This window comes from Tachysurus vachellii, chromosome 11 (assembly GCF_030014155.1).
Source record: "Tachysurus vachellii isolate PV-2020 chromosome 11, HZAU_Pvac_v1, whole genome shotgun sequence".
In the NCBI taxonomy this organism is placed as follows: Eukaryota; Metazoa; Chordata; class Actinopteri; order Siluriformes; family Bagridae; genus Tachysurus; species Tachysurus vachellii.
The window spans coordinates 10,901,194-10,915,064 of record NC_083470.1 but is presented as its reverse complement, the minus strand read 5'-3'; the positions used below and the strand labels follow the sequence as shown (position 1 = coordinate 10,915,064).

At 38.3% G+C, this 13,871-nt stretch overlaps 1 protein-coding gene across 1 annotated transcript in view; it reads right to left on the bottom strand.

Annotated features, from left to right (window-relative positions):
* The window catches only part of itpr3 (inositol 1,4,5-trisphosphate receptor, type 3), a 28,982-nt gene that overhangs the window by 2,947 nt on the left and 12,164 nt on the right, over positions 1–13,871 (bottom strand). The window contains exons 21-52 of the mRNA XM_060882430.1: positions 13,720–13,864; positions 12,795–12,991; positions 12,602–12,722; positions 12,452–12,506; positions 12,171–12,336; positions 11,698–12,066; positions 11,492–11,572; positions 11,284–11,403; positions 10,997–11,119; positions 10,629–10,829; positions 9,153–9,404; positions 8,725–8,850; positions 8,448–8,573; positions 7,882–8,002; positions 7,475–7,656; positions 7,228–7,376; positions 6,924–7,032; positions 6,620–6,707; positions 5,374–5,549; positions 5,101–5,263; positions 4,361–4,545; positions 4,049–4,249; positions 3,836–3,946; positions 3,606–3,701; positions 3,408–3,515; positions 3,235–3,321; positions 3,032–3,142; positions 2,707–2,899; positions 2,442–2,561; positions 1,522–1,694; positions 449–613; positions 137–326 (exon numbers count right to left, since the gene is read on the bottom strand). Of these exons, the coding sequence (XP_060738413.1) occupies positions 137–326; positions 449–613; positions 1,522–1,694; positions 2,442–2,561; positions 2,707–2,899; positions 3,032–3,142; positions 3,235–3,321; positions 3,408–3,515; positions 3,606–3,701; positions 3,836–3,946; positions 4,049–4,249; positions 4,361–4,545; positions 5,101–5,263; positions 5,374–5,549; positions 6,620–6,707; positions 6,924–7,032; positions 7,228–7,376; positions 7,475–7,656; positions 7,882–8,002; positions 8,448–8,573; positions 8,725–8,850; positions 9,153–9,404; positions 10,629–10,829; positions 10,997–11,119; positions 11,284–11,403; positions 11,492–11,572; positions 11,698–12,066; positions 12,171–12,336; positions 12,452–12,506; positions 12,602–12,722; positions 12,795–12,991; positions 13,720–13,864 (4,810 nt within the window). The remainder of the gene's footprint in view (positions 1–136; positions 327–448; positions 614–1,521; positions 1,695–2,441; positions 2,562–2,706; positions 2,900–3,031; positions 3,143–3,234; positions 3,322–3,407; positions 3,516–3,605; positions 3,702–3,835; positions 3,947–4,048; positions 4,250–4,360; positions 4,546–5,100; positions 5,264–5,373; positions 5,550–6,619; positions 6,708–6,923; positions 7,033–7,227; positions 7,377–7,474; positions 7,657–7,881; positions 8,003–8,447; positions 8,574–8,724; positions 8,851–9,152; positions 9,405–10,628; positions 10,830–10,996; positions 11,120–11,283; positions 11,404–11,491; positions 11,573–11,697; positions 12,067–12,170; positions 12,337–12,451; positions 12,507–12,601; positions 12,723–12,794; positions 12,992–13,719; positions 13,865–13,871) is intronic.

Here is a 13,871-nt window from a genome sequence, read left to right as displayed (position 1 = left end):
TAAAATGCTATCTAAGAGGATGGACATCCCAGTAAGCACTTTTTGAATCAATAGAGAGGAAGTGGAAGCCGCATTACACCACCGTAGCACTAACTACATCACTAACTCGTTAAGCTTATTTCAAAACCAAACATGCCTGCATCAGTGGAAGGTAAACGATCCACCTCCATGATGAAGTCATCTCTGAGGCAAAGAAAGCCCACAATGGAGAAAAGGTAGACCAGGATGATGGCCAACACTGCAGTCAGGAGAATGGAGCGTCCATTACGCGTCACACTCTTGATGACATTAAAAAGGGTTTCCTCTCGGTAGATCAGGTCAAATAACTGGAAAGGTTTAAAGTGTATAAAGTGCACAGATTTTAAACTCTTTTTATTCCTAGTAAAATGCAAAGACAGAATAGAAGACAGAAACTGCTGTGAGAAATTAAATAATACAGTATATTTACCATTAGGCTGTAGAAGAGCTCATGGACAAAAAGCCCTAGTGTGCAGGTGAACACATAGATCAGATGGTACAGGAACTCTACATCCATCACCATGGCTTTGTAACCCATGATAAATGTACCATTATTACCCACAAAACTCACAACGTACACAATCTTATTGAGGAGCTGTGTAAGAGCAACAGGAGTGGAGACAGACAGAGAACAAAGTAGAGGGTTAACAGAAATTAATCATATACAATAAACAATATATAGCCATAAGAACATAAACACCTGATCAACAAATACATCTGTGGGTCTTTCTCAAACTGGTGCAAAAAAAATTGGAAAATACAATGTATTTTTTATGATGTGGCCTTAACCCTAACCCTTCCCTGGAAGTAAATAACCTAGCCCAAATTTGTTCCGGCATGGCAATGCACCTTAGCTCCAAGGATGCCAAAGTTGATCTGGAACAACTTGAGTGCCCCACACAGAACCCTAACCTTAATCCCTCTGAACACCTTTAGGATGAATGGCAAATATAGGCCATGCCTTCTAACCTGACATCAGTGCCTAACTTCACTGATGTTGCTCATGTGACTAAATTCTCACAAATCCCCATATCAATATTCCAAAATTAATGGAAAGCTTTATTGTGGAGTCTGTTGAAGGGGTGCTAAATATATTCATGTCATTGGTTTTGGACGTTCAACAAGCTCATATGGGTGTGATGGTTAGGGGGCCAGAAACATTTGTCCATTTAGTGCATCAACATATGTAAACATCCCATTGAAAGCATTGTTATGCTTAATCCGTTTAGCTGTCAATTTATCCTCATAGACCTTTCAGACCAAGGCACAAAAAGTGAATGATGATAAATCTAGTAAAATGGTAGTGTTAAAAACATTGATTATATTGATTAATATTAGTAAAAAGAGTATCATATTGCTGGAGTAAATATAATAGATATTTATTTTGTAACTGCACTACAGACATCCTTTAAGACAATATTTTAAATGTTTGTTGATAACTTGTTGTGAAAGTCAAATGTAAAGATCCATTTGGTCACACACCACACCGAGTTTCTGACTTACGTTGACAGTTCCAAGCATGAAGAGAGTAGGGCCAATGTCAAAATGGTAGATGCATCGCAGAATGACAGCCACAGAGACAAGCTGCGGTCCATAGCGATGAGTCAAAAGACCCAAAACAGATAGGCCAGAAATCACCCAGAACAGCATGTACAATATTGAAGAATCAATGGAAGCTGAAAGGAGTCAGAGAGAAAAGAATTAAGATACTGATATTGGAACTTTTCTACTTACATCTACCTTGCACCTACTTTGTACTGACACTTTTCAGGTAAACCTAGCTGCACTGTGCAGGTTGCAGGTTGCAGCTGCACTCTGCAGGTACAACTGCATGATGATATCCTTAACCGTAGATGATAACAGTGCCAACCAGATGACCAGATTATATGATTGTCGGGTTATTAATTCACAGTGTAGCAGTGATATTGAGGTGTCTATAAATCCCAGTAACACGCTAAAGTAAATCACCTGATTGTACACTTGTAGCATCACCATTCAAATACTACCATGGTAATCTCAATGCTGCACTGAGAATGATCCAAATAATAAATAATTATGTGGTCAGTGCACCCACAATTAACCACTGTGGCCCATTTTTACTAATAGACAAGGCAGTTGAAACACTGCATATGGCTAGAAAGATCTCTAATTGTATATGTATAAAGAGGCAAGTGCTCAAAGTTTGAAGAGCTGATTGTAAATACAAGCACCTCAAGGCTTCCACATGAGCAAGGACTTTGACCTTCATCCATTCACCTGAACTGTACAGTAAGTCACTTTGGATATAAGCAAATGCAAAATAAAATTTACAAAGTGCACATGTCTGATAGATGTGCCTGAAGTGTAAGTACAAGGTAAATCTACCTAATAAGCTGATAATGTATATTTAAACATATATATATATAGTAGAGACTGTGATGTACTTTGGCCATTGTCAAAAGGGTAGAAGAAGGCAATGATGAGGTTGATGAAGACAGCCAGGTTGAATGAGATGCTGCCCCATACTGACATTCGCCCAGAGAACCAGTACAGCACTGGCATACCTGGGAAAGACAGAGAACAGTGAGTACTTACTTTATACTGCCCCAGCAACATCTGACAGGTTTTCCTAGATGCTAGTGAAGAACATTAAAGTAAGTAAGTGATTCAGAACAGCTATGAGGAAACAAGAAAGAACTCAGCACATACTGCGTAACTTCTTCTGCCACTCCATTTCATTATGCAGGAAGGAGGTCTGCTCAAAAAAGTGTGTGACCTTGCTGCCCTGTTCATCAAGCTCTGTGGTGGTGAAGACTCGTAACTTGGACTCTTCTGTAAGGTACTCACAGATGGGGTGGATAGGGTACACAATTTGCTCCATGCTGCGATCCTCACGAACTATCTGATGTAACGCAATAGTCATATTCAATTAACCAAACTGTACACTGTAAGCAAGCTGAAAATTATTTATGGAGTTTAAATAACTTTGTGCAGTAGAAGGGAAAGAGGTATGATATTGACATGAAAAGCTAACCTCGATCTGTGCAGTGTTATTGGCGTAGTACTCCAGTGGATCTTCCTGCTGAACCTGTGCTGGAGCTGAGGATTTTAGCATTTGGGAGAATCCCCTGTTGTTCAGACTAAGCTACAGAAAAAGCATGAATGTAATCAGGAACACTATTTGATTGAGAAAAGCTTTAAAAACTAAAAAGCTGTCTGTGTTTTTTAAAACCTTACCATAGATGAGATGCCTTCTTCAAGCTCTTCCTTTGACTTTTTTGGTGGTTTCAACAGATTAATGAGAGACTTATTGTGCCGTGCCAACTATATAGAAAGACAGAAAGATATTACGTGTTAACAATCCAAAAGCATTCAAGAAACTTAAGGTACATAAATGGTCAGTAGTGTACCTGTAGTGCCAAGATGTAGATGTTGTGGCCGACTTCTCTGGGTGACACTTCTGCATCCTCACAGTCACAGTCAGTCTCCTGCAGATAAGCCTTTTTGATCACTTCAACCTGTTGGCCAGTAAAGACACAATCGATTTATCGTATATTTTAATTCGCTGATCTTTGACTCTTTGGTATACATCAAAGTAGTGAACTGACCAGTTCACGGGGTCGAAGGTTAATCAGAATCCTCTCTGCATTCTCACTGTCATGGCGACTCTCCATTAGAGCAAGTAATAGTTTGGAGGCGTTGTCCTGCCAAGAAACCGTATAATTAATATAGGAACAACATCACCTTCCTTATTAAAATGCATTCAAAATGAGGAGACCTTAATTATTTTTCTTATTTGTCTTATTCTAGGTGCAGTGATAATGTGGTGAGTTAATACCTTAAGCTGGAGCACCAGCTCCATCCGGTAGCGGCACAGAGGGCTAATGTCATTCAAAATCAAGGCAGTAATTATGTCAATTCCGTTGCACTCGTGAGTTACGATGCAAGTCTTCAAACAGATAAAACAGAGAACAAAAATCAACACGGTTTGGACATTTATGTTTATTCATCCAAAAAACCTGACATAAGATAGGCTATGTAGTCATCTGACCTGGTTCTCCTGGCAAGGTCCCTGGCAATACTCTGTGAGCGTCTCCAATGTCTGCGTGATCAGCTCCACATTGTTCTCATTAATGTAGAGACCCAGCAGACCCAGGCCCCCTGTAGTGCTCCCACACATGATGTCCAAGAACTGAAGTGTCTCACAGACCAGGTTATAATTTGTCTTGTTGTTCTGACAGCGAAGGAAATTCTGGGGCAATATTAATGGGATTAGTACAAAGTTACATTCTGAAAAAAAATAAAACTGTGGGCAAAATATCAAATAACAATCTATTGTAAAACAGATGAAGCAGTGGCTGACCTGTAGGTCTTGGTTGTGGTTTTCACAGAGCAGTTGAAGAAAGCGTAGAATAGGCTTCATGATCAAGACTGAGGGGCCCATCTCAGTGTCAACCTCCTGCTGCTTAGGCTGGTTAGCAGGAGCCAGGGCAGTGGCATTTTGGCCATATTGGGCCAGTTCCCCTGATGGATATGCTGCATGAGCCCCTGAAGCAGGAGACAGAGAGTTAATCAAAGAATTACTAAAAGCTTTTCTCCTATTTTACAGCACATTTCACCTGTAATAAACAGATAGATATCCATGGCCTTTTACTTTCACCTTTTATTCTCATCTTATGTCTAAAGGCATCTAAGTTTCAGGGCTTTTATGTGTTTATGTAACACATTGCAGGTCAGTAAATCTCTGACACTCTTGCCTATATAATTGTAATAAATTGATGTACTGTGCATTTTTCGGTCTCTACAGTTTTTGCTCAGATCCTTGATATTCATTTTAGTCTGAAAAGTTAAAAAAATCAGCCTGTGTGACACAAATATGAGCAAAGGTGGAGACAAAGTATTTAATAGGATGATGTGCAAAAAAAGCAAATGTATCTCTCATGAAACATAGAAAAAATCTATGATTCTGAATGTCATGTAAAATAGAAATGATCCTCTTCACAACTGAAATAAATAAACCAAACAAATCCCCAATTCTAATTCCACAGTACCAATTCCAAAGTTAAGTCCTCTCCCTAAAACCTTGTTTCTGTGCTTTTTCACCTGGTTCCAGTTCCTTTTCATCTTTGGCTTTGTGGCTCATTTCACCCACACTGACTGAAGTGGTGGCTTTGACGTCCAACTGTGCAGTTTTCATACGATCAAAGAAGACTTTAAAGAACTTCTCAGACTTGTTGTCCCCCATCATTAGTTTGTAAAATGAGTTCTAGTATAAAAAAAAAAGTCTTAGGCTTAATAAAAGTTTCATTAAAATCAGTGTCACTGAAACTACAAACAAACTAGAATTACATGACAAGTGACCGTGAACATGAACACCTGTATTTCTGTGTTTCCTCCCTCCAACAGACAGATGGCTAGCTGGATGCTCTCTTGGAAGATTTTCTCATTTTTGGAGCTGGTAATGATGTCTGTAAACAGTTTAGTGCCACCTTCTCTATCAAGACGACACTGTATTGCAGCCACAGCAGCCCAGTCTCGCTCTACCTCTCCACCTAGTGTAAACCCACACATACACACACACAGAGCTCACTCAAACTTCACATACAAAAATATTAGTTTCAAGTTTCAAGCCTATACAGATGCCCACAAATAACTTTCCAGATGAAACACTCCACAACAATTTTACTATGCTTGACCAGTTCCACTCTTTTACTAATCCTCATTGTGTCCTTGAAAATGTGGGCTTTTCAAGTCCCCGTACCTTACTTTTCCATGGGTTTCAATAAAACTAACACAGATCAATGCACAATATAAACATGACAAAAAGAGCTAAATGTAACAACTGCGCTGTTACTAGTACACTGGCAAGAGATTGTCCAGTTATCATCAGTTATCATTTTCTCTTATGTAAGGTGTGTTTCCAAATTCCTTTTAAAGGTGGGGTGCACGATGTTTGGAAGCCAATGTTGACATTTGATATCACCAAAACAAACACGCCCCTAACCCAAATGTGTGTCACCCTTGTTTTTATAGCTCCGCCCCACACATACATACGCAACCCAGGCAACTATTATGGCAGAACCTGCTGGGGCAGCTGGCCAAGGGGATATTTTTATCAATAAATGAACTCAATGAGTAATACTATGGTAATACAGGTCAAATGTGTTTTTGTAGTACTGTGTGTTGTACTGTGAAAGTTTTAGCTCCGTTTCACGTGAAAGACGACGTTCAACACCTACAGTAGAACCCGAGGCAGAGGTAACGGCAGGTATCTGCCATATCAATCTTTCAATCGCTTTCGGCTAATGTCAGACATGCGCACTGAACATGCATATTGAGAAGACACACCTCTTTCTGCTAATTGGCTACACGTTTGTTTTGTTAGTCATCCCCGACTCAGATTTCTGAAGCATTTTTTCAAACATCGTGCACTCCACCTTTAAAGAATTAAATTCTGGTGGATATTGTTATACAGCCACCAAAGACTCATTCAGAATACAGGTATCAATAAAACATGACAAATCCCTTAGTAGCTATAAACTAATATGAATGTAAAAACATTACTTCTTTCTCTACTACAGTATGCATTATTCATAGCTACAATATTTTAACTGCAACAAACCTCCAGTTCCAATTTCAGCAAGGTCTGCTTTCATGCTCTTTTTGTTAAAGAGGTAATTTTGCAGCAACACCTTTCTCAAGGCTATCCCCTTCAAAAGGAAACATTCACAATCATTAGTGAATAATCAGTGGACATGAGATTGTAGCACAAAACATATACTGTTATCTTAAAGTAATACTGTACGTATAAATGGCAGGACAAATAAGCTTACACTAAGTCTCATAGTAATTGGTTCACCAAACCAGTACACTACTAGCTATGTTCAAAAGCCTTTGGGAATGTACATTACAACTAAACAGCCAACCTTCTCATCAAAGTCCATGTTACGGATGAGCATCTCCTGTAATGTCTTGAGCACCTTGATGCAGAGGTTCTCATCAGAGTTCATCAGAGATTTGGTGTGCTGAATTAATCTAAACAATAGGCAGCGTAAGTAAATACATTCTTGCAAAAAGACAACATAATACATATGCATTACAAATTTACTGCAGCACTGTAGGCAAATTACCCACCAACACTGTTAAAACATGGCTTTAATTCATTTCAAGGTCAGTCAATTATTATGTCATTAAACAAGCATGAAACGTGTTGTTGAAGATGTGTCTTACTTGGAAATGAAGCCTCCAGATTCACAACGGTTGCGAGCATCGGAGCCTTCTGGAAAGAGCAGCTCAGGCTGGTGCAGGACATCCACTAACACAGACAACTCTGCATTAACCAATGGCATTAACCGATTATCCAGTGTGTTAATGACATCCTACAAAGACACAAAGTCAGCCATCACCATTTCCTTAAAACATCCTACTGTAAACAAAAAAATATTTTATTGGTTTCATACAGCTTCTATACACAAACCTGCAGCTTCTCAATAATATTTTTATAGTCCCATGGGTTAGTGGAGCCGGTAGGTCGTGTGGATCGGGTGCTACTCTTGTAGTTGAGGTTGGCACGGGCCAGAGCATTCACTGAATTGTTGCTCAGCATCATGTTAACAAGGGCTTCTAAATCCACTGGCAGACAGATTGTTCGGGTCTTAGCTATGGAGAGAATCAGGAGTTTTTTTATTTAAAAGTTACAAACTATATTTTATATTTTTGAACAACAAAACATTATTTATCCAATATTTAAACTGATAAAGATGCAAAGATTTAACCTAGTGCAAATAGTTTTTCTAATAAATCATTAGATGATTTAAAAGTCAGCATTAACTGTGGCTAAGCCTTTTTGCACAAATAGTGACAGAACAAATAGCTCTGTTATACCAGTCACAGCTAGAGTTCGAATGCAGCCGTCAACTAGTGCCTTTTGTTGGGCCTGAAGCCAGGAACAGTCCATCAAGCGCATGGTAGACTGCAACAACTTTGTCACCATATCATGATGAGACTGGAAAATACACAAATCAGTTAAAATAATGACCATAAACTTTAATAGAATTTGTCCCTTAGTGCTCAAGATCGTGTGTCAATATTGTTTTCAAAAGTGGCAAGAATGAAGGCCTAATTATTAATCATTATTTTACTATTTTTACACCACAGTACTGTAGATCATTTTAGATAACTTCAAGGAGACATTGTGTTCAAGACAGTTACATGAAAATAAGCATTTTCTTGGATTTACAGTATCAACTTCAAACGAGTAGAAAAAGTTTGTAGCTGCTCTACCAAGGCCTAACTTGTTTGGCAGATATTCCTCAACATTAAATGTAAAATATAAATTGATAAAAAGTATGATGTCATTGGTTAAAATGCATGAGTGCAAACAACAAATTATGTAACAAGTACAGTATAAATCATAAGGGTAAAAAGCATTCTCTGATGTAGTGGCTCACCTGTAGAGAGGTACTGTTTTCAGAGAAAGGTGAGCTGAAGAAGGCATTTATAGTATCCAGTACAACCAGAATGACATACTTCTCCAGCACTGGATCTTGCTGGCGCTTCTCACGGTTAATACACATCTAAAGACAACAGATATGATCTGAGATATAAACTACATCCTTCAATAGCTGCACAAATGAGCCTCCATTCAGTATAATGCAATGATAAACTGATCAGTACTGACAACAGCTAATGTGGGTTATTAGAGGATTGACCGTAGACTTAACTTACCCTTGCCATGTCTATGAGAAAATTGTCAAACAGGTTCCATATGTGGTTGCTGGTGTAGATCTCCTTCATTTCCACCTCGGTATCCACATAGCAGTGGTTCACAAAATTTACATAAGCAATTTTCACCTGAGACACAAGATAATAATTTCACCTGAGACACAAGCAAAGAATTGTATTCCCATTCATAGTGGTTTCCCTTCTCACTGTTAATTTTGCATTCTTTGTTTTTGCCAATGACCAAAATATCGTTATTTTACAGGTGCAGTTAAAAAAAAGGCTCTTGGATATTAGCTAACAGCAATAACACTGTTATGTACACTGCCACAGTCAGGTGAAAGAAAAAATTACAAAATTTCAGCTGGTGGCTGTGGTCTTTCATGCACAAAGTAATATTTTTTGGGAGCTACATCCTATTGAAACCATGCTACCTCTGTGATGCAGTCCTCATGTGTGACGACTCTAACAATGTCCTCCAAGGGCAGCAGTGAGGTGCATTTGATCTCAGTGTAGACGTTTTTGCCCTCAGCACACGCAGCCAGCAACTCCACCAGAGAAATATGATAGCAGAGTGGGCTGTTCTCCTGTATCCCCTCTCTAGACTCAATCATGAGAGCCAGCATTTTGGCAAAAGACTCATTATTATTGTAGAAGACCACGATATCATCACCTGCATTTGATAACTGGAATATAGTGCAGAAGATACAATTAGTGAATAACATCATCATATTGTTAATAAATTACTGAGGGAATAGAATCTTAATAACGTTCTTAAAAATGTTCTGATGTACTGTCATTGTCCATAGCTGCATTGAAAAAAAAAGAGAGTGGCAAGTCCAATTTTAACAATATAACTCTGTATTAAGCGACTAAGATATTATTAGTTATTATGTGGTGTAACAATAATGTAAATGAGTTTAATTTGTTGTCTCATGATGTACTCAGTCTCTGTTCTGACTTGTTTTGAACCAGTTACACAGATAATTGTTTAGTCAGTGTTAAATGTCTGAATATCTTACACAAATAAAATCATCTTAAACAAACAAAACATGGTAAATAATATTAAACTCGTTCGCTAATTTATTACACCTTCCTTACACCTACACTTCTTGCCCTTTTTACCAGGATAACCCACCATATGTCACCTTCTAGGCAAAAAATTCTGTATCCTCTCCTGCTGCTGAGCAAAATGTTGACCACTGCAGGACCAGGATAATAACTGGATAGTGGACCATTCTCAGCACTACAGGTAAGGATATGTTGGAATGTGTGTTGTGCTGGTTTGACCTTATCTAGTAATACAATGTTCCTGAACCTGAATGTCATGCCAGAAAGAAAATAATCCCCCAGCAAATAATTTCTAACCACCAGCACACTGTGGTCTGAAACTATAAAAGTATAAGCAGCAAAAATAAGCTATGGAAAAATGAGCTACAGTTTCTAAATGCAAATAGGTACACTAACATGGTAGATAATTCATACATACACAGAGCTCATCAACACTACTATACCAACAATGTACCATTTACAGGATTTAGTTGATACTCTTGGAATGATATACTGAGGTGAATTTAGAAGTCAGTGATGATCCTATGACGGTCTCTTTCCATTGATGGAGGAGGGAGATGAGGGCTGGCGAATTGTGCATAGCAGCAGCTACATTCAGTAATTCTACACATACAATGTGCCCCTTTATGGTAGACATACAGTACACTATTTAATAGAAAAGATAATATGTGTAATTACAAGGGAGGTGTACCTAATAAACTGGCAGTTGACAATACATAAGACAGAGAAGCATCAATATTTTAGGGGAAAATGCTGGACAGTAATGGTGTATCATAAAAGCCTTCTAATATGAAGAATGTTCATAAGATTGATAGTGTGCCCTGGTCATCAACCCATACCTCTGTCATGATCATATCTTGGCATTTCTTCACATACTTCCCCTCAGCCTTGATGATGGTATGAAGAAAGTTGAGGTACTGCACATGGCGTCCATGAGTGGCCAAGCACTTCATGAAGTGTTGGAGGACATTCTCACTGAGCTCTGAGCAAAGCTGGTAGTTATTACTGAAGATATGTTGCATTGTTTCTGCTTCCAGAACCTGATTAAAAAAACACTGATGTTTAGAATCACTAATAACTAGTCTATTAGTCTATGCAATGTACTAAAATATACGATAAATGTCCTTGGAAACCCTAAAGATAAACCCTAAAGTCCTTGTGACCCTAAAAATAAAACCCTGAAAATAAACCCAGTGATTGAGCTTACTCCAGGGTTAAGAAAGAGGTTAAGATGTTTGTGGAGGAGAGTTTGATTTTCTTGGTTTCCAATGCAGAACTTCTGCAGGAAAAGATGGGTGAACTTTATGAGCTCTTGCATTTTCTTGTCGCTCTGTTAACAGAAAAAAAAACAGAGGCAAAGCATATATAATTAATTGGATTTGAACAGAATTCTCCATCATAACAATCAGAAGATTAGTGCAATTACGTGTCTTTCATTAATTAACACATTAACGCTAACAAACTCTAACACTGATATACAGTACGACTACTTACCCGGTCATAAGAGACCTGCAGCAGGTCCAACATGACTTTATGTGCACCCATGTTTTTCAGAAGCCTTTGCTGCTTCTTAAACACCCCAGAGTTGCACATCTTATTTAAGCGCTCCAGGATCTAGATATGAAAATATAGTTGTAACACATAGCTTTTACCTTCAATATCAATGTACCTCAATTTAATATCAACTAGTAACTCAGCAAACCTCCTTGACATTTTGATAGCTTTCGTTGCTCTTCTCAAGTTTTTCTTTGGAAGGACCAGGGTCAGCGCTTTCAGCCGAGGCCTAGAAAAATATGTAAAAAATCTTTCAATGTACAAAAACAATGTACTTTCCTTAGAGGAGTTTTGAATGTAGTTGAACCTGTAAAACCAGTAGCCACTCTACTAGCAGTAGCCACTCAAGCTCACCTTATCATCTTTTTTATCCTTTTTCTCTTCCTTATCCTTCTTTCCTTCTTTGTCTTTTTTCTCTACCGTGTCCATTTTTCCCTCCTTGTCCTTTTTCACTTCCTTGTCTTTTTTATCATCCTTGTCTTTTTTATCATCTTTAGCTTGTTTCTCTTCTTTGTCTTTTTTATCTTCCTTGTCTTTTTTATCATCCTTGTCTTTTTTATCATCCTTGTCTTTTTTATCCTTCTTCTTGTCTTTTTTCTTGTCTGAGCCGCTTTTCTTGACCACCCAGAGCTCAGACTTCTCTACTATAGTGCGCAAACGATCCAAATCACTTTTAATCAGCTTGTAGTTGTCCACATCCTGCTCAGAAATTAGAAGCTGGACCTAAAGCAAAAAACATAAAACAATAATCAGTATATTGAAGTGGACAGTCAGACAAATTATGCCTTTGTGTTTGTCTAAAGGTATTGCGTGTCATTGTGGCTTACCTGTTGAAAGGTTTGTAGGACCTCCTGTCTCTGGCTGAAGTGTTTGAAGAGGAGTTGCAGTGCCCCAGAGACCAGCGGAGGGTAATCATGCATGATGAGATGGATCAGTACGCGCAGAAACATCCGTCCACCCTCATCATCCACTTCCAATATGCTGTTCGCTTTCCTATTGGGTAGCAAGACAAACATGACAATCAGAGACTAATAATTCACCTGGCATAATGAACAGTGATCATTATCAGTGATCATGTTGAAAAAAATGAAGACTATTTGCTACATACCCCACTCCAAACATGGCCTCTGCCTGTTCTCCTATAAACTGCAGGTTGATGGTTGCTGTTAGAAAAATAAAAGCATGCAAAACCAGCTGCCAGTAAATCAACTGTTACATAATTATACAAATAGTTGTTTGCTTTTTTAGTATCAGTTACCTGCATTCTCCACTGCTGATGTTGCATCTGCATCTGCCATTGGATACAGCTCCACAAACTCCTTCTTAAAGATGGAAAGTAGGAAGGAGAGTCTGTAGTCCAGCCGCACATTCAGGATAAACTGCACATCAACAAAATGTATTAGAGGCACTGATCATATTGACTTCATACCTATTTGAATGTAAAATCATACCTGTAAAATTTCCAGAATCCTCAGTTTGGTTTCCATAACTGTGACATCCTGGTTGTCAATGCTGTCCTTAGAACACCCCTGGCCTTCCATACCCATCATGTTACGGCCACCAGTAAGCATCATGGACTGCTTTCTGCTCAGCACCATTGTGGACATCATCTGGCCCATTCCATGGATGGAGCGCCGGATATTCTTATCTGAGATGAATTAGAGAACAGAGAATATCCTGATATCAGTGTTATAGAGGAAATCATGTATTTAACTATAAAATACATGTATATGTTTATTTAATTTTCTTTCCTGCTAAATTCAGTTCCTGTCCAACCTACAGGAATGAGCGTTAATGTGAAGAACTCCCTATATTTCAGTCAGCAAGTAGTTTCAAGCTGTGACTTGTACTGCAGTACTTTCAGCGTCAAAGATTACTTATTCTCATTCATTCTAATTTCTTCCTCCACATGTCAAGACTTTTTCAAGATAAAGCACAAAAATGTAATCATTACTGAAACAAACATTAACGAATGTTAATGATTACAAATCATCAAAAATGTAAGAAAATTCCCAATAACTGAATTCAGCAAGTTACAAACAATGTAAATAAATAAATATCTAAGTATAAATAAAATAAAATAATTGTATTTGCAGGTTTTTAGGCTTGGATATCTCGTTCTTAGGTTATGCTTGAAAACTGTGGGGCTGTATGTTTTTACTAAGCCATTACTACATCTTACATGCAGTAAAACTTCACTTTTGTGAAAGTAACATTAGCAAACAGGTCACTTGCTAGAACTGTTTTAAAAATTGAATAGAGAATGCTTTGAAACATTAAAAAAGACATGTCATCAACAGCTGACTCTTTGAGTACTTCTGAATATCAGATCTAACCTTTCCAAACTCTAAACCTGCAAGAGTGTTTAGTACTTACTGCTGCCATCATCACTGAACGTAGGAGTGGCTACGGCAGGGTTGGGAATGCAGTCAATGATACCCAGAAGTGTGCGTGTCAGTCGTAACAGCTCAAAGAAGCTATAGAAGCCAAAGTAAATCAGATGTCTGGCAAGATTCACCACCTTAGAA